Here is a 21,035-nt window from a genome sequence, read left to right as displayed (position 1 = left end):
CTTATTAATTAATAAAAAGATAGTAGTTAAAAAAAATAGGAAGGCTCCTAAGACATAATTTTTAGTGACTAAGTGCATTTAACCCCTTCTACTGACCTAAAAATATAATATCCTAGAAAGTTATTTTCTTTGAGGTCAGTGAAAATCACTTGTCAGTAAGGCAGTACCTTGATTAAAACACATTAACCATAGGAAATTATGCCAAACAATACTTTCAGCAGTTATATAGACAGAAGAAGGTTGTTAAATTCCGTTTCTCTACTCAGCCTCTTCCCATTTTAATAAGATAGAAAGTTACCAAAAACTGTAATACCACTGTACTAATAAAACATTTTAGAAGTAGATACTATCAGTCCCTGTTGTATCCCTCATGGCTAGAATCTATCTTTTCAGGGTCTAGTTTTCCCGGCTGTTCATTGTGGTGCTGCCTCTCACGCGTGATGTCATCTCAGAGTAACCAGATTGAACTGGCCAGGAACCTCACCGGAGCTGCAGGCCTGAAGTTTACACTCAAATTACAGCACACAGATGAGCAATGAGAAAATGCCAGCAAGAGGAATCAGGTTTTCTCAAACCACGCAAAGGATCTTGACACAAAAATGAATTTAATACTGACGTAACTGGCTCCCACATCTGAATGGCCATTGAGCTTTGTTAGTTTTAGTGTAATTGTTTAGCATTGGGGATTTTAAAGTGTTTCTTTCACTTACAGGACTTCCAGCATGATGTTCACAGATATCGCTCAAAAATGCAGTTATGCTGGAAGAACTTTTGTACTGTGCTTGCAAACTCTTAAAAACATTAATATCTAAAACCTCATGAAATCACGTCAGGTTTTCTACAGCAATTTGGTGAATTCCTGTAATGCCATGATAGCTGACTAAGATGTTTTGTATTCCTGCAGCTTAACCCTCAATCAGACAGATTTAGAAATCTGGCCATAAAAATCTGTGTATCCATAATACGGAGACACAGGTTTTTCAGGTTATTAAAATATGCAGGTTATTTTGGGGGAGTGTGGGGGAAGGAACGGGGGGAGGAATAACAAAGAAATCTTGCAGATTCTTAAGAACCAACAAAAGACCATTTGAAGCTACGGTCCACACTAAGGGGACAATTTTTAGCCATACTTTTCCCTCCCTATCAGGCTCTCGGGACGAAGTGAAGTCATTGGAGCACTTGAGCTCCAAACCGGGTTTTCGAGCAGCCCCTGCCTGCTACACGTATTTTCCTACCGATTTCCAAGAGGAGAGCAATAAACACAGCAGCCAAACTACTCTACCGAGTTGGTCGGAGAAGAATGAAGTGTCGGTGATGGTGCTGCTATGCTTATCTAAGTCTTACCCTGCACTTAATACTTGAGTGGTAAGATCAGATCGCTACACGTGTCAAGGGGGACACCAGGGGCAGGGGGTGCGCACCCCAAGTCTCCCCCACCCCCCACAGGCGCTGGCGGCCGGAAGGGGCCATGCGCTCACTTACAGACGTGGTCATCCATCCTCAGCGGCCTCCGGAGGCGGATGCTGGCCGGGATGGTTTTGTCCATCAGCTCCTCGACGCTCTGCAAGAAGCGCCCGCACGCCGTGGTTAGCTCCCGCGGGCCGGCACAGCCCGCGCCGGGAGGGTCCGGCCGCGCCGCCCCCGCCCCGCACGGCGCCTACCTGCACCCCGACGGTCCGCAGCATCTCCCGCTTCTCCTGCTCCCGCGGCCCGATGTGCCGGTGGGAGAAGTCATCGTGCCGCGGCAGGAGCTGCTCGATGCACCGCGCCGCCTCCCCCCCGCCCCAGCGCCGCTGCGCCGCCGCCACCCGCAGGTGCGGCGCCCCGCGGGCCGCCAGCCGCCCCCACCAGCGCCCGCAGCTCTGCATGGCCCCGCCGCAGCCCCACGGCTCCTCCGCCGCAGCCCCACGGCTCCTCCGCCGCCGGGCGCTCGCACTTGTGTGCGGGGGGCGGCGCGGCACGGCCCCCACCTCCCCCGCCAATAGGGCCCGGGGGCGGTGCCGCGCTCGCCCCGCCCGCCGCCACCTGCCCGCCCGCCCGCCCCCGGCCCTGACCCCCGCCGGGCCGCGCCGAGCATCCCCCGCCGGGCTGACCCGGCTCTGCCCGGCTCGCGGGCACTCCCCGGAGGACATTTTCCCAGGAGAGAGGGTCTTCCTTCACAAAACCCTTGCTCGAATAGGAGAAAAAGGTTTCTGTGTTTCCGCAGCAGAGCGTGGACTTGCTTTCGAGAGCCGAGTTTTAGGACGAGCAACACATGCCACTATTCACAGCTGTTACCGGGGCGTGTGTGTCTGTGTCTGTGTCTGAGAACTTTATTACTGCTTTAACTTTTGGTAATGTTAGTCTTGGGGAGCGAAGAGGTAACTGGAACCTACTTTTCCCTATCTTTCAGTTCTGTGTCTCTCTGGGAATGATATCAACATAGTTACAAACTTGTATCTTTACTTATAAACAGATGCCCACATTTCTTCATCTTCCAGAACTAACCTCAGTGTTGCCACATTGAGGATATATATTTGAATCAACATTTAAATAAAACAATGAAAGAAAGGGGGGAAAAAATCCAAGATGGTAATTAATTTCATCTGAATTGTATCACAGATATACTGCCTTCTGAATTTTTATAACTGCTTCTGAACCTAAAAGTAAATTTACTTTGCACCAAAGATCACTGATCCATGCAAGCTCTCCTCTCCTGTAGTAAACATGAAATTACTTCTCTGATATAATCTGAGTTATCATAAATACTCCCTTATAAAGGAAAAGGCCCTCACAAATTCATGCCAGTATGTATTTGGAGTAATGATTTAAGTCCCCGGTTTCAGAATGAGAGATCCTGAAATTAAGTGAGATGAAGCTTGCTTCAAATGGCAAGGCTGTTTGCTGCAAGGGTTTGTGATATAAATCCAATACTGACTTTAACTGATTGCCATTAAAATAGAAGTATGTTTTGCTTTACTCCTCTAGATGTATATACTGCTTCTTTATAAACATGACAGTAGCATGAAGGAAATTAAAATTTTGCTATGGGTTTTATCTTGAAACCACATGAGTGAAATAGAAATATTAGAAAAATACATTAAAACCATGATAGTAACAAATTAAATCCTGTTCTGAATTTGTACCTACATAATTTCTTTTTAAAGCAATTCTGAAGCTTTCTGAAAAAAATTGCAGATTGCGTTCAAATATTCTTTCAGACTTTGTTCAAGTACTAAGCGTTCCTAAAAATTTATCTGTTTTCTCTGGCAGGTAGTATCAGGATGATATTTCACACAAAATAAGACATTACAGTCAGCTCACTCAAAACGATAACTTTGACAGAATTGTTTCTTCAGTGTGAGATCGGAGTTTTATAGTTGTCCGTAGTGCTATAGGAAGCGAAGTCTGAGGAAATACAGAAGCATCCCAAACAATGTATTTTTATCCATATTTCTTCATTTTCCAGATCTAACCCCAATTTTAGTTCAACTTGAAAACTATGCATTGGAGCAGGAAGACTGGAGAGACGTCCCAGTGAATCATGCAGTAATGTCAATGCATGCCCACTCCACCTCGGAAAGCACCACGTCTGGAATGGCTTGTTAAGCCACTCTATGGAAAATGCTTTCTTACTCAGAAACTCAGCACCTTAGCATGGGCTATGTGTAATCACTCTGGTAGGGATACAAGCCTGGTTTATTTGCTTGACCAGTTAGCCAGCTCTTGAGCTGCTTCCTGAAAAATATTATTTGTTGCTTAACTAGCAAAATAGGAATCTTGAACAAGAGATTCAATAGAAACTGAAACTTGGATATCAAAGGTGACTAGTGCTCTGATATCAAATCAAGGAAAGCTAACCCATCTTGTAGCTTCGAATAAATCTGTCACTTCAAAATACATAGTCAAAAACCCAGCTGTTTTCTTCATGTATATCAGCAGAAGGAAGGAGATTTCTCGGAAGAGAGGAAAGCATTGTGAAACCGCATCTCGCTATTATTACAGCCATTTGCACAAGGCTCAGAGATGCATATGTCTTTGCCTGATGAGCTGACTATGTGAGTTGCTATGTAGCTTTTTGGAATGTCAGTTTTGTTAGATAAAGCACAAGACTTTAAAAGGATTGCCCTATACTCTTTAAATTAAAGTGACATGGTATATGTACTCTTTTTAACACTGGTATTTTAAGCTTTCCATGTATGTGTTTACTCCAGCTGTGATTTAGCCAAAATATATATTGCAGTTCTAATACTGCAAGGTTCATGGGTGGTGGTGGCATTATCCTTCTGTGCTCTTTTAAAATCATGAACTATCAAAATAAGAAAATTTTGTTGTATTCTTTAAGATTCACTTCAGTTCCATACTATGACCCACAGATGAAAATCTATTCCAGTTGATGTGCCTCTGCACTACTGTACCACAGAACACGGAGATTAGGTCAGATTACAATGTTATCTGTAACAATAACCTATTTCTGATACTGGCCAGCAACAGCTACCTAAAGAGAAACACAAGACTAGGAAGAAAAGATGTACTGATACCAAGCTGCAGTATTTCAGTACTTAGTGTTCCTTAGTGTACCTTCTTTCCAAACTTGTTCAGCTGATCACTGAGCCCATGTAAACTCTTAATGGAATGAATATAACAATTTACTCTTCAAAAGCAGTCATATTATAATTTTTTCTTCCTTTATCTACAATTCCTTAAAGTAATGAAAAGCACTCATAATGTTAAGGACATTGCAAAAAGTAAAGCAAAAGAAAAAATGCGAGTATCAGTACTGACTTAGTCCAACATATGCTGACTTATGTCCTGATGCAAGATTTGTTCCTTGGAAGTTCCTCAACAGAAAGCAAGTGTTTAGCAGTTTAAATTACCATCTCCATAATTGTTCCTGCTTATGGGTTTGTACTGTAAACCGTAAATGGGTTTGTACTGTATTGCTGCCTTTTAATTTGAGACATCTTTAACACAGATTTTTTTTCTCTTCAGGAAATATTTAATCTGTACCATGATTCTTCGTTTAAAATAAGATTTGGAAAGCACTATGACTGTCATTATACAAAGAACAAAGTAGCTTCTTCTCCACTAACACCCTCAAATCATTCTCTTCAGGGCTGCTCTCAGTCCACCTCTGGCCAGACAGTACTTGTGCTTGAGATTTCCCTGATCCAGGTGCAGGACCTCACACTTGTCTTGTTGAACTTCCAGAGGTTTACACAGGCACAGCTCTCTACCCTGTCCAGGTTGCTGAGGATGGCATCCCTGCCCTCCAGCGTGTTTTGTGTCTCAAACCACACAGATTGGTGTCATCATCGCTGGTCTCTACTTGCACATTGAGCAATTGACCACAACTCTTCGAGTGCAACCATCCAGCCAGTTCCTTACCCAGCGAGTGATTCGTCCATCAAATCCATGTCTCTCCAGTTCAGAGACAAGGATGTTGGGCAGGACACTGTCCAATGCTTTGCACAAGTCCAGGTAGATGATGTCAGTCATTCCTCCCTCATCCACCAATGCTATAGCCCTGTCATAGAAGGCCTCCAAATTTGTCAGGCACAATTTGCCCTTGGTCAACCCATGTTGGCTGTCACTAATCATCTCCCTGTCCTCCATGTGACCTAGCATGGTTTCCAGAGGGATCTGCTCCATGATCTTGCTGGCACTGAGATGACACTGATTGGCTTATAATTCCCTGAGTCTTGATCTTGGTGCCCAATGTGGGGCCTGAGGGCATTAAGAGAGAGAGGTGAAAAAGGAATAACAGTTCCTGGATAACTTAATTTTGTGTGCTGGATATAGGAACCTTGTTAGGCAGCACTATGTGGTCTACTTTACCCTGGTTCGGGTGGCAGGTGGTCATGGCTATATTCTTCCCCTTTGCAGCTCCTTACCTAAACATGGGTCCTCTGACTAAGGCTACCATTGCTGTTATCCAGTTTGCGCTATGGGTCGAGAAGGTGAGGAATTCATGGGTTTTTAACTTCCTCCGGAATGTGGGCACATGGATAAACGGCTATCACACACTGAGCACATGTTTTTGGGGTTACGTTAAAAATGGTACCTTCTGTGAGGAAATGACACCAGGGGAACTTTTCTCCCACCCCCTCAACCAGTTCTTTGGGCCCACCCCACCAATTTTCGAAGGGTTTAGATTCCGTCTCAGTACTAACCAACTGGTGCTGGTAGGCCTACTCTATTTAGGACTCAGGGATAAGCTGAGATCGGCTTGGATAACTACCCAGACACTGGGCCCAGAGAGTAGAGATCCTACCCCAGAGCCTGATCCTGCCCCAGAACCTGACACGGCCCCAGACACTAGAGACCCTGCCCCACCCCACAGCCTGATACCGCCCAACAGCCCACCTCAGAAATGGACTACCCGAACTGGGTGGGGGTACTGGTAAAAGGGATGCAGAAGATATGCCAGGAGATGGGCCAGGAGATATGCCAAGTGCTAAGGGAATACACCTCCTCAGCTAGTGAAAAACCCTCTCCCTGCCCCAAAGAGGCTGAGTCCGATGGTGCAGCAGTGGAACCCATGGATGTTACAACCGTCCAGGTTTCGGCTGAACCACAAGGACAACCACAGCCAGCAGCAGTCGCCCCTGTGCAAAGGAGGAAGTATAAGACCAAATCAGTACGACCAGTTAATGATGATGGGGAACCAGGGCCCTCACAACCAGCAGGAGAGCCAGAGCCAGAAATCATCATCGAGTCCCTGTCGTACAACAGTCTCCATAGTATGCGAAAACACATTGTGCGAAGGGGGCATGAGCCTTATACCACCTGGCTGCTTCGGGTTTGGGACCTTACGGGCACAAGTGTGCAACTGGATAGTGGTGAGGCAAGGTATCTGGGATCGTTGACCCAGGACCCAGGTGTGGACCAGATATTTATGAGGGAGCCAGGACCCTTTTCTCTCTGGGAGTGGCTCTTAATAAGTGTGAGAGAAAGGTTCATTCACAAAGAAAGAATGCAGGAGTATCATCATAGAATGCAGTGGAAGACACTCGAGGAAGGGATCCAGCAGCTAAGAGAGGTGGCAGTATTAGAGGTACTCTTTGGGAGGGATGGACAGCATGATAATGACCCTGATAAGGTCAGGTGCACAGGACAGAGCTAGGGCCATCACAATACACCACCTTCATTGCAACGATTGATGCTGACAACAACCGAGAAACAGTGGGCTCTGTTGCCAACAAGCTCAGGAATTATGACAGTATGGTCAATGGTCCGCTGAAAGCTCATGTCTCTGCTGTGGTCCAGGACCTCAAAGAGGAGATGAAGGAGATGAGGGAGGAGATGAGGGAAGAGATGAGGAAGGTCAGTGTGGCACCAGTGCGAGTCACAGGCCCCCAAGTCAGAGCCCGTCGTCCCCCTGCTAGAGAGAGAGGGTACACCCCACAAGCTGAGCTGTGGTTTTTCCTGTGTGAGCATGGGGAAGACATGAGAAGGTGGGATGGGAAACCCACCTCTGCCCTGGCAGCGCGGGTGCGTGAACTCAAGGAGGGAGGCACTAACTGAGGGGGTTCCACTAAGGTGAAAGTAGCCTCAGCCTCCTGTGACCGAGCTGCCAGGCATTACAGAAGGGAGGATGATATGTCGGATCCCCTTGAAGGTAGCTCGAGCATGTATGCCCAGGGAAAGAATGATAACCAGGGCTAGAGGGGCCCTGCCTCTAGCCAGGAAGAGCCGTGGGAGAAATGGGTTTTCTGGACGGTGTGGATTCAATGGCCTGGCACATCAGAGCCACAAAACTATGATGCATTGGTTGATACTGGGGCACAGTGTACTTTAATGCCATCGGGACATGTGGGGGCAGAACCTGTATCCATCGCTGGGGTGACGGGGGGATCACAGCAGTTGACCCTTTTGGAAGCTGAGATGAGCCTGACTGGGAAGGAGTGGCAAAAGCATCCGATTGTGACCGGCCCAGAGGCCCCGTGTATTCTGGGCATAGACTTCCTCCAGAATGGCTATTACAAAGACCCAAAAGGACTCAGGTGGGCATTTGGGATTGCTGCTGTGGAGGCAGAGGGCATTAGGCAATTGAACACCCTGTCTGGACTATCTGAGAATCCTTCTGCAGTTGGGCTCCTGAAAGTGGAAGAGCAGCGAGTGCCAATTGCCACCTCGACAGTGCATCGCCGGCAGTATCGGACAAATTGAGATGCTGTGATCCCCATCCACAAGATGATCCGCGAGCTGGAGAGCCAAGGGGTGGTCAGCAAGACCCACTCACCCTTCAACAGCCCCATCTGGCCTGTGCACAAGTCTGACGTGGAATGGAGATTGACTGTGGATTATTGTGCCTTGAATGAAGTGACTCCACCGCTGAGCGCTGCCGTGCCGGACATGCTGGAGCTCCAGTACAAGCTGGAGTCCAAAGCAGCAAAGTGGTATGCTACTATTGACATTGCCAATGCATTCTTCTCCATTCCTCTGGCACCAGAGTGCAGGCCTCAGTTTGCCTTCACCTGGAGGGGCGTGCAGTACACCTGGAATTGACTGCCCCAGGGGTGGAAGCACAGTCCCACCATCTGCCATGGACTGATCCAGGCTGCACTGGAAAAGGGTGAGGCTCCAGAACATCTGCAGTACATTGATGACATCATTGTGTGGGGGAACACTGCAACAGAAGTGTTGGAGAAAGGAGAGAGAATAATCCAAATTCTCCTGGAAGCCGGTTTCACCATCAAGAAGAGCAAAGTCAAGGGACCTGCCCGAGAGATCCAGTTTCTGAGAGTAAAGCGGCAAGACGGATGACATCAGATTCCCACTGAGGTCATCAATAAGATCACAGCAATGTCTCCACCGACCAACAAGAAGGAAACACAAGCTTTCCTAGGCGCCATAGGTTTCTGGAGAATGCACATTCCCGAGTACAGCCAGATCGTGAGCCCTCTCTACCTGGTTACCCGCAAGAAGAATGATTTCCACTGGGGCCCTGAACAGCAGCAAGCCTTCGCCCAGATCAAGCAGGAAATCGCTCATGCTGTAGCCCTTGGCCCAGTCAGGACAGGATCAGAGGTGAAGAACGTGCTCTACTCTGCAGCTGGGAGCCATGGTCTGTCCTAGAGCCTCTGGCAGAAGGTGCCTGGTGAGACTTGGGGCCAATCACTGGGATTCTGGAGCCGAAGCCAACTACATTCCCACAGAGAAAGAATACACAGCAGCTTATGAAGGAGTCCAAGCTGCCTCAGAAGTAATCGGCACAGAGGCACAGTTGGTTCTGGTACCTCGACTACTGGTGCTGGGGTGGATGTTCAAGGGAAAGGTTCCCTCCACACATCACGCCACCGACGCTACTTGGAGCAAATGGATCGCCCTCATCATGCAGCGTGCCCGAATTGGAAACCCAAGTCGCCCTGGGATCTTGGAAATGATTACAAACTGGCCAGAAGGTGAGACTTTTGGGTTATCTTCTGAAGAAGAAGAGGAGCAAGTGACACATGCTGAAGGAGCCCCACCATATAACGAGCTACCAGAGAGTGAAAGACAATACGCCCTCTTCACTGATGGTTCCTGCCGAATTGTAGGCGCTAGCCGGAAATGGAAAGCTGCTGTATGGAACCCCACACGACAAGTTGCACAGGCTACTGAAGGAGAAGGTGGATCGAGCCAATTTGCTGAACTCAGAGCTGTTCAATTAGCTCTGGACATAGCTGAAAGAGAGAAGTGGCCAAAGCTCTGCCTCTACACTGATTCATGGATGGTAGCCAATGCTCTGTGGGGTTGGCTGGAAAGGTGGAAGAAGGCAAACTGGCAGCGCAGAGGAAAACCAATCTGGGCTGCTGAGGAGTGAAAAGGCATTGCCACTCGGGTAGAGAAGCTATCCGTGAAGGTCCGTCATGTAGATGCTCACATCCCCAAGAGCCGGGCTAATGAAGAACATCGTAACAACAAACAGGTAGATCAGGCTGCGAAAATAGAGGTGTCCCAGATAGACTTGGATTGGCAACATAAAGGAGAACTGTTCCTAGCTCGATGGGCCCAGGATGCCTCAGGCCATCAGGGCAGAGATGCCACCTATAAGTGGGCACAAGACCGAGGGGTGGATCTAACCATGGACAGTATCTCCCAGGTTATCCATGATTGTGAGACATGCGCTGTGATCAAGCAGGCCAAGCGGGTGAAGCCCCTGTGGTATGGTGGGCAATGGTCCAAATACAAGTATGGGGAGGCCTGGCAGATTGATTACATCACACTGCCTCAAACCCGCCAAGGCAAGCGCTATGTGCTCACAATGGTAGAAGGCACCACTGGATGGCTGGAGACCTACCCTGTGCCTCACGCTACAGCCCGGAACACCATCCTGGCCCTTGAAAAGCAAGTCCTTTGGAGGCATGGTACCCCTGAGAGAATCGAGTCTGACAATGGGACTCATTTCAAGAACAGCCTTATAAACACCTGGGCTAGGGAACATGGCATTGAGTGGGTGTACCACATCCCTTATCATGCACCAGCAGCTGGGAAGGTTGAGCAGTGTAATGGACTGCTTAAAACCACCTTGAAGGCACTGGGTGGGGGGACTTTCAAAAACTGGGAGGTGCATTTAGCACGAGGCACCTGGTTAGTTAACACCTGAGGCTCCACCAGCCGAGCAGGCCCTGCCCAATCTGAACCCCTACAAACAACAGATGGGGATAAGGTTCCAGTGGTGCACGTGAGAGGTATGCTTGGAAAAACTGGGTTAATTCTGCCTCGAGCAAAAACAAACCCATCTGTGGGGTTGTTTTTGCTCAGGGACCAGGTTGCACCCGGTGGGTGATGCAAAAGGATGGAGAGACCCGATGCATACCTCAAGGGGACCTTGTTTTAGGGTGAACTACGCATAGCTCTGTACTTGTATCAGTATCAGCATGTATATATATATATAATTCGGGTGACACATGTATTTATATGGTTCAAAGGGTTAAGTTTCATGTAATGTGTTAGTATGGGAAAAATTCGGGGTGGATAGTGTTGGGGTCTTAGTTTAGTCCTAGGTTTTTTTCTGTTAAAGGAATTTTTCCCTATACATGCTGCTAGGGGAACAAATAGCTAGGTGCTTAAGAAAAAACAAAAGACCTGGCTGCTCCTTTTGTTTCACCTGGGGGTGTGGGCAGTTGGGTCTCCGGCGTTTGGACAGAGAGGAGTCTGCTTGCTTTGGCTGCTTTTCCTTGTGCTGGAAAGCCCCGGGATCCCAAAGCCGCCTTCCCTGCCCCACTGGAGGCTGGGCTGTGGCCGCCCTGCCCTGCTGCTGCTTCCAGCCTTCGCTGTGTTGTAGCCGTGCTCGCTCTGCCTGCCCAGATCTCCAGGGGGTTCCCTGTTTGGACACATCTCGTCTGCCACCCGGGATTTGTGCTCGTCCCTGCTGTTCCAGTCTGCTGTTCCCGAGGGTCCGGCCGGACACCGGGATCAGCTGCCCAGGGGTTTGTGAAGCCTTTGTCCCATCCCTTCCCGGGATCCCAGGGCACCGGTGCTGCGTGCTCCCCGAGCTCGCTCCGGAGCGCCCCCTGCAGCCGCGGGGGAACCATCGCACCTGCCCTGCTCACCGGGAGCCGCCAGCGCCCCTGCCGGCTGCGAGCGGAATTGCACCCGAGGGGAAAGGGCCCGACAGCCGGGAAGGCTGGGACTGGGTTTGTGCTTCTGTCTGCTGTTACTGCCAGAGTTATTGCTGTTTGTTTGCTTGTTATACACATACAGATATATAATAGTAAAGAACTGTTATTCCTATTTCCCACATCTTTGCCTAAAAGCCCCCTTGATTTCAAAATTATATTAACTCGGAGGGAAGGGGGTTGCATCTGCCATTCCAAGGGAGGCTTCTGCCTTCCTTAGCAGACACCTGTCTTTCAAACCAAGACACTTCCTTATTTTCATTTTTTCCAAAATGGTTATCCTCCCTCTTTTCCAGTCAGCAGGGACTCCACCAGACCGGGGATATTCACTGAATATACATGTAAGTATCCATGAATATTAACCTTGGAGCAAAGTCCTTCCAACTCCATTTCGTGTGTGGACAAACGCTGAAGAAAACAAGTGTCAGAAGGTTTTTAAGGTACTAAGGGTTAGTTTGTTTTCTCCATTTCCTCTGTCAAAGAGCACCACAGTCCAGCTTTTCCCTCCAACTAGGTGCTCCAGAAGTAAAGAGCAACTCCAGGGCATGGTCCCACAGGTATAGTCATAGCAGGGTGAGCTAGGTGGTGGTGGTAGTGGCATTGACAGTCCCAGGCAAGAGAAAAAGGAGCTGAGACTACTGGTAGGATTGTAGGCCAAGTTTCATCTTGAATCTGAAATCCATGCAGCAGACAGGACTAAAGACAGTGGGCAGTGGACATCTGAGAGATATATTCAGGAGGAAAACTAGCTACCATGTAGGTTTGAGGTCTATCCAGATGGCAGGGCCAGAGTAGGCTGGAGACCAGCATATGGCAAGATAGCTGAGGGTCTAGGGCTGAGGTGAAATGGAGACCTTGGGTTCACAAGCAGTATGTGCATGCCCCGGGTGAGCCTGGTCAGGGTCAGTAGATTCTAGAGGTGCACTTGGTGTCTGGACTCTGTCCTGGTTACGTAGGGACTCTCTGTACTCTGGCTTTGCCCACAGGCTTTTAAATTATTTTAACCCCCCCTGAATAATCCAGTCCTCTGGCAAAAAAATGTATCTTAATGATTCAGCCTTCTAAATCTCTTTTAAACCTTTTTTGTACTTCATTTCCTTTTCTATTTGGAGTTGGGGATATCCACAGAAGAGATAAACAGAATTAATTCCAGCCATCACTGTTTTGGTCGCCATCTGCCACCTTGCTCGTTTATGCTGTGACTAACTGAACTGCCAGACACCTCTGAGACACTTAGCCAAGCAGGGCAGCTGCTGCTCAGTCTCTATGGCAAACATCTCTCCTTCCTGAAATCTCTTGAATTACAATCAAATATGTGGGGGTTTTTCCCTGTTATCACTGTCAATCCTTACAAATGCCCACTAATGTCCTCTATAAACCCTCCAAAGAAAGCCAGGAGGACCTGTACTGGATTTCTTACAGTCAGAATTACTTGCTGCTGCGTAGATGATTTTCTAGTCTTTCTTTTTGTCACTTGCTCTTTTTTAAGTTGGTTCAAAGGTAAGCTGGATAGACCTTGAATGCAAATTCAGTTATTTAATACTGGATATGTTATCCCTTTTATCATGCTATTTGTGTCCACTGGCTTTTAAATACTGAATATGGCTATATGATAAGAGTATTGCCCATGTAAATATGTTATATCAGGAGGTGTTGTCTATTATGAACACCTATGTAATAGACATTGCATTGCAAGAATTTCTCTTGCCTAATCTAGTTTTATTAGGCAATAAAAGAGTTCTCTCTGGCACAGAGAGACCTGTATACTGCTGACCCTAACAGGTGTATCATGATGACAAGGTATTCTTTGGGAAATAAACATCTGACCTCTCTTATTCTTATCTAGGAGTTAAAGGTATTATGCAACAGAATACACAGATTTTGCAAATTCAGGAAGTCTAAAAGTTGAGACTTTTTTTTCAGAAGACTAGATTTTGCATATGCATAGAATTTTATTTTCTTACTTTTAGGGTAGAAATGGAATTATTATTACATTTGTTTGTTCTTCAGCTAGCACACCTACACAAACTGCTGAGAAGAGAGCTTCAACAAAAACTTAGCTTTTCATTAAAAAAACCCCTCAGATCCAGGATGTCTTTCTAGATTATCAGTCCAACAGATATTAACGAAACTATCACTCATCTTGAAAAACACTGAATAAAAATCCTCTTCCTGTTGCAAGATTGGGTCACAGCTACTCATCTTTCAGGGTTTGAACAAGATCCTTTGGTAATAGGAAATCAATTACAAAGCCATTTTCCTAGTCTCTGTTTCAGGTAAAAGTTTTTGAGTTCTTCTCTGTAAATCACAGAAACTCCAATAGGGCAAACCTCTTTCATCTTTGCATCTCAAAGCAAAAGATTTGAGAAGAAATCGTATGGGGAATTTCCCTTTTTACGGCGTTTCTGAGTCCTTATCTTTTGAAAGAAAGCTGTTGCTTTCAGAGCTGTAATGATTTATGATTGTAAGAGATTATTTAAACCAGTTCTGCAAATGCAGCAAGCGATTCCATCAAAACATACTTTCTATCAGGCTCTAGGTGGCCTGCAATTGGTTATGGCATTTTGTTTGATCATAGCCTGACTACACCGACGTATTCACAGATCTGTCCACATAAAGGCAGATAAAGTTTCTGATTGAATCTATGTAAGATTTCATTATATTGTGTCCATCCTAAGAAGAGGAGTGATTTTCTCAGGTGAATAAGTTTTGCTGGCCTGCCAAAGGATCACAAGAGATGAGTACCACAGACAGTACAAGGTAGGAAGTGGGACTGCACAGTGAGAATGGGGGAGTGAAAGAAATGGGACTGGTTCTTCTGATAACAAACTAGAAGCTGCAAAGATTGGTTCAGATATCTTCTTCAACATTTGCAGTTTGTTAGAGTATCTGATATTTTTCAAACTCCTAATGACTGTGAACTCTTAAATATAGACCAAGACTGAACCAGCACTGAAGAATCTGTCTCTGAAATCAAAACTGAATAAATGCTTTTATGTTACATAATATCTTAGTTAACATGTAACTTAGAAAAAGAGTAAGATGTTGCAATGTCCAGGTTGTGGTATTAGATATTTTTTCACTGTTCCTGTTTAAAAAAAAAACGAAAATAAAAACTATCAAACATGGCTAAAATATAAGCTCTTTAAAAGGACTGGTTCACATACACTTACTAAAGACTTTTTAGGATGCAGCCATATTTCCTGTAAAAATCCCAGTTACAGTAAGCATGTTTTACCTGACCATGACTTGCCATTCACTTATGGTCCCTGAATCTCTAAGGGATTGCACTTAATTTGTACAGCCATAATTCTGCAGCTCTGGCCACAGAGCATGCATTAATGTTGGTTCAGTGCAGTGCTGCATTAACATACTTTGCCTCTCTACAGGATTTAAACATGATAATGACCTTCAACTAATTCAGAATTTTGTTTTTTTAGTGCAGCAAGGTGACCTGACCTGACTCAGGTGGAGAAGGAGCAATGCTCAGACTTTGGGGAGCAATTGGAAAGGCAGACTGCAAATAGAAAACGAAAAATACAGTCTTGGGATGTCTACTGACAGATTGATATCTGCTGGTCATTGTCAACATGGTTTATATGGAAGAAGGGTGATGGAACAAGCAGTTGGTCAGAATAGAAACTGAGACAGGACTGACCAGTAGCAAAAAATAAGAGAAAAAGCTGAGAGTGAGCTAGGAGTAACAGAGAGTGTAGCACTGAAAAAGTACTCAAATAACTACCTATTTACTAAATAAGGTATATGTCAGAAAACGATGACCTTAAATATTCTAAAAATATATTCTAATGCATATGTCTACAGGCTAGATTAAACCTGCAGAGGAAATCCTAAATCCTAATTTCATTATTTGCAGTGTTTCAGTTCATTTGATGTAAAGATAACTGACAGGTCATTATCTGTAATTAAACCAGCATGGCCATATAATGATGAGGGAAGCTGAGAAATCTCAGATGCTACTAACAATTAGTTTGCTGTTTTTCAACATAATCACGATTAAGAAAGGACACACTATCTCATATAATTTTCTCATTACAGCCACTCTCCTAAAGGATGACATGGCAAAATATAAAATAATAGTTGAACAGAAGCAAGAGGAAGTTGGAATTTCTGTAACACTAGCTTCTGAAAATTATGTAGTTTCATAGTATATCTGCTTTTATAGCACTCTATACCTGTTACCCATGGATTCATCTCTCTGTCTTCATTTTCCAGTGTACACTGAGTTAATTAAGGATAGCCTGTTAGTTTACTACGGTTGTATGAGAACATTAGAGATCACTACCTTCTAACAGTGCTAATATATTAGCCTGCCTAAGTGCAAATATTTAAAAAGTATCTTCTCTGCACTTACGTTTACCAATTGCAAAATAGCATTAAGCAACTCTGTCCTTGGTAATCTTTTAAAAAAGCTGAAATAAATAATAGGATCAAATCATGTTTGTTTTTCACTTGATTAAAAAGCACATGACTCTCCTTACTGTTTCAACAGAAGTTTGGTATTCTGTCAATCAACATCAACTCTAGAACAAAATTAAAAGACAGAAATATGTCTTTCCAAGGAAACAGACTCATTGGCAGGGAAAACACAGGGTGAGGAGTACTGGCTAATACAGTCTGTACCTCCTTGTCTAAGCAATTCTTAATCAAGGTAAGCAATATGGACTGTTAAATGGGACTTAGTACTCAGCAGCTCCTAAAGTAATAAAATGCAGTAGTGGTATTGAAATCAAAATAATAGAGTCATTTTTCTCTCCTGGTCATATCTCATTAACCCGTTCAGTCATATATGAAATAAATAAATAATTAAACTCAGGTCACCCATTACTAAAAAACAGATAATAAAACCTTACATTTTAAATTTATGACCACGGAGTATGTGTCATGTTTCTCTAAGAACCTTTGTTTATAAATTAACGTGAACATTTCAGAAATTACTTAGCAGGAAGTAACAGAAGAAACAAAGTGGATAATGGACGGAGAGACGCAAAATAACTGCACGCTAGTAAGAGACTCTAAAGCATTATAAGGCTCTGAAATTTTAATTGCAGAATTGTAATTGCAGTCTGTAATTCATTTATGAAAATGTATATGAATAGTAATATTTGTGAACACAACAATAAAATGTTCAATGAAATAGTCTGAAATAGTCTCTCGAAAAATTGGAGAATTTCCAACAGCCTGTTTAACTAAAAGAATCGGAGAATTCCAGCTTTAAGGGTTCTATTTCCTTGTAAAATAATTTTACTCATCTGAAGTTTTAGTCCTGTTCAGAAGTCCATGCAGATACATCCTTGATAAGAGCAAAAAAACCATTCACAACTTTCCCTCTGGGTGCCTTAAGCCATTTGCCAAATGGTTTATATTGACTGCCCAATAAAATCTGAAGTAAACTACTTAGTAGGAAGTAATATAAGAAAGACTTTTTTTTTACTATTGTCATTAATAACATTCTTCATAATCTTTTCCTTAAGGAAGACACTGTAGGGGCCAACACACTGTCAGACATATAATTGTACTTCACATGAAATTTATCACAAAACTCTTAGCAAGTAAAAAGTTAATGTAAAATCTAAACTCCTTTTGTCCCCCCAACCCTGTCCTTCAGTGTCTGTGTCTGTTCCTACTCCTACCCTCCAACCCTCCAGAAGACAGGCACAGCATACAAGTATGGCAGAACTTACCTTCCTTTTACCCAGTTGTGGTTGTAGAGTGTGAGATGCTTAACCATATTTCTTAACAGAATCTCCTATATCGCCCTGTTTAACTCCTCTAGTTAGAAAGTATTCAAAAAGATGCCCTTTTAAAACTGATTTTTAAACTTTGTAGAAAGAGTTTAAGAGACAAACAGGAAGTTGTCCTAGTAAGAGGATGCAGATAACAACCAGTGGACAATGAGAACTGTGCAACCAGTGAGGGCTTGAACAGATCACTAAAAAAATGAGAGATGTCGTATACTCTTCAGTTAACACCAGTTGCCAAGTGCTTTTGTAACATCTCTGTGCACTGAAAGGTCCTTCTATGTACTGATACAACATCCCAGTTTATCAGAAAGTTACAGATAGGTATTTTATCACTTAATTAATAAGCTAAGACTGCACAGATAGGGGGTCTATCAACTTTCAGAGCTTATGCAGAGTAAGTGGTAGAAACAAGCATGTGTGGTTGTGTGCCTGTGTAGGTGTGAGTGGAAGAAACACCATCTCATCTCAGTAGGAGCAAGTTGTTGGATTGACCTAGTGGAAAAATATCCTGATTCAACACGAATACCACTCACTGCCCATCACATTTAGAAGCAGACAGCAAAAAAATGACACAGTGACACTGGACACTGTGAGAAAGCTCAGCTTCTATATGGCAGTGCCTTTGAAACACATTGTGTTTCATTATCAAGGTATGTCTTGGAAAGCACAGTATCTGAATGCAGCCCAATACTGGGATGTGCATTATCTGTGTTAGTAACCTTACTGTTTTATTCTAATTGGGTTACTTCACCATTGCTACAGGTAAGTGCGGCGTACAGTTCCCTCCTCATCTTCTTCCCCCAGATTAACACTGCTCATATAGCTAGTCTTGGGCTTAAAGGATATGTTAGAACATGTACTGCAATACTAAGTACCTATGTTTCCTACATCTGTCACCTCTAGTAATATTGTTTGCTTCTCTGTAACTCACTGCTTCCTTCCCTATTTTCTTTATACTACAATATCCCACCAAGTGCATTCAAGCATCTGTCTGGGGTATGCACTCTCCTGTACATTCTGTGGCTGTCTAATGTAGCCTTATTTCTCGTATTTGTTAAGACTTTACCACTGAGTAAAACAGTGGGTAAATTTTTCCCTTTTGCTAAACCTTTTAGTATCAGTGATGCTAATCAAGTGCATGGATGTCTGTGGAAAAACAATTTGACTCAATCCCTTTGACTTTTGCTGTTAACAGCCATTCTTTATTTCAGGCATAATGATTAAACAAAGTGATTGCACAGACCACACCAGAAATTGAAAAATGAGGATTAGCTGGTGCTCACAAAAGGATTAACTGACAACATTGAATTCCACCATCTGTACTTTGCAACACATGGAAGAGCACACTGAAGTGGATAAAAGAGACACAAAAAGAATAAAATGCATGTTAGTTGTGGTTCAACTGGATAAGAATATTGCTTGTTGCAATAGCCTCTGAGATCAAATAATTAATTTTATTTTTTTAAAAATCAAATAAAAAGTATGAACACAATAACACTAATTTGGCAGTATCTGCTTTCAAAAACCTGCATGTCTTATTTTAACTGAAGTTCTAATTTGAGATTTTGGTCCTATAATTATTTCTGCGATATCCTAAGATTTTGATCTGGTTAAAAAAATTAGAAGCTATGCCAGCTGTGCAAGCCCCAATAAAATAACAATCATCCCCCACCCCACCCCCTCCCACACAGTCTCCATTCTTGTTTCAGTATTCATCTTCTTCTTGTCATTATCCTGGGATGGTCTTTTATGAACATAAAACTTCCTAAGCTCTGTGAAGTCACATGGGTGTTGCACAGAAAACAGTCAGATCTTTTGCTTGTAAGTTCCTCTTCTCAAAATCTCTTCTCAGAGAGTAATTCCAAAAGAAATCCAACATTTTACCAGTATCTTTATTTATATCCATGACAGAGTGACTATCCTCTGTTTTGAATATATCTCACTGAGAAGCAAATAGGAATTTAGAGCTAAGCTCTAAGGTAGAAATGTAAGAGAGTTGAGCTGACGAAAGACTTTAATTTCTGCAGAACTTCTTACTGTTTCTTAGCTTTTTGTGGATGACCTCTGGATTGCAGCCATCCCTGATGTCATTTAATTTGAAAACCACAAACTATTGTCTCTTAAAATGTTTTCATTACTTTAGACAGATGTTGAAAAGTCCCTTTATGCCTTAACAAACAAGACAGGAAAAAAAATCAAGAATTTGCTCTTTAAAAATGTTATATACTGATATACATCAGGTCAATATCCAGTGGATTAATTCCACCATTGCATAGTGTGAAGAAAACTAAGAGACATCCCCAAGCTCTGTCACCCCCCATTTCAATTTACTGTTTTTACCAAAATCCTACTAAATTGGCACATGAGAGTTCATAATCTCTTACAAGGATTGGCAGTTCCCACAGGAATGAAGAGTAATGAGATTGAAAATAATACATGGAATGGGTATACAGAAATGGAATAAGCAAAACTGACCAGCATGAGAGAACAGGAAAAGGATTTTCAGGAGTGTTCATACACCTTTAAAAAAATAGTTACAATATATTTTTCTACTGGATGCATTTCTCTTCATAAATTTAAGTTGTATTTATCATCCTGTAATTAGTGTCACTGATTTCAGTATTTTCCATTTACCAAAGTCACTTTGTGCATTTTTAATAAGAGTCAAGGTCATCATCATCCAAGATGACAATACTACTCTGCACACACCTGAATTTCTGAACACAGAAATTTTGTTGTTTGATTCCAGTACAGCAAATGGTATTCTTCATTGTTTTACAGCTAGAAAAAAAAAATTAAAAATTCAGTTAAGTGTCAAGTGACTTAGGTATATTTTTTGACTTCCTCTGGTGCTCTGATGTAGTAGGTTTTATTACAGTATTATTAATGGGATGGATAGCTGTATCTAAGGACAAAAATGGCTACACCAAACCAAATCAAACCAAACCAAATCAAATCAAATCAAATCATGTGTGAGACAAGCAGTAATCTTCAAGCATTGCTTGGTTGATATGTTCCAAGATCTTTAAAGGTTCTGAATTCATGTTGCTTCTCAGAACCACGACAGTATTAGTGCTTTGAATTTAATCAACTGTTTTTAAAAAATCCTTTTTAAGAAGTGTGTAGACTTCCATACTGAAAATAAAGCAAACAAATTGTGGACTACCAAATGAAAATCAAGTCAAAATTTATTTCAATATTTAGTTACATTACATTAACTCTCAAAAGGATGAATTGTTAAAACTTCAAATGCAAGAAGATTCATACATTTCATGCTCATTCTGACTACTGACAAATCACAACTTATTTATTAAAGGATTCTACCTATGTAAGCCATTAATTATGGTTAAAATTTTTACTTAATGTTTATATTAGCTTTGTACTCCTTTCTTCTACAAATACTAACCGTTTATATCGCCCTGTAAGATACTACAATGTAGAATTTAAGTGAACAATTAAAAGTGTGGAAACTCGATTTCCATTCAATTTACAGTTTCTGAAGAAGCTTAAACATAGTGCAAATTCTAGAAAATAATATTCTGATGCAATATTTTGGGTTGTATACACTTGGTTATTTTTTTCCTTTATACTTGTTCTATGCAGGGGCCTGAGGATAGAGCTAGTCCAAATACTTTCTGTAATATCACATAAAGGGGTTTTAAAGACAAAAGAGACAAAAGGCACTAGA

General features: G+C 43.2%; 1 protein-coding gene across 1 annotated transcript in view; it reads right to left on the bottom strand.

The window, feature by feature from the left end:
- GLDC (glycine decarboxylase) overlaps positions 1 to 1,905 on the bottom strand; it is a 37,973-nt gene extending 36,068 nt beyond the window's left edge. The window contains exons 1-2 of the mRNA XM_032097234.1: positions 1,662 to 1,905; positions 1,483 to 1,561 (exon numbers count right to left, since the gene is read on the bottom strand). Of these exons, the coding sequence (XP_031953125.1) occupies positions 1,483 to 1,561; positions 1,662 to 1,868 (286 nt within the window). The 5' untranslated portion in view covers positions 1,869 to 1,905. The remainder of the gene's footprint in view (positions 1 to 1,482; positions 1,562 to 1,661) is intronic.
- Positions 1,906 to 21,035: the final 19,130 nt, after the last annotated feature.

This window comes from Corvus moneduloides, chromosome Z, assembly GCF_009650955.1.
Source record: "Corvus moneduloides isolate bCorMon1 chromosome Z, bCorMon1.pri, whole genome shotgun sequence".
NCBI classification, from domain to species: domain Eukaryota; kingdom Metazoa; phylum Chordata; class Aves; order Passeriformes; family Corvidae; genus Corvus; species Corvus moneduloides.
The sequence above is the reverse complement of the archived record's forward strand: the minus strand, read 5'-3'. Positions and strand labels throughout refer to the sequence as shown.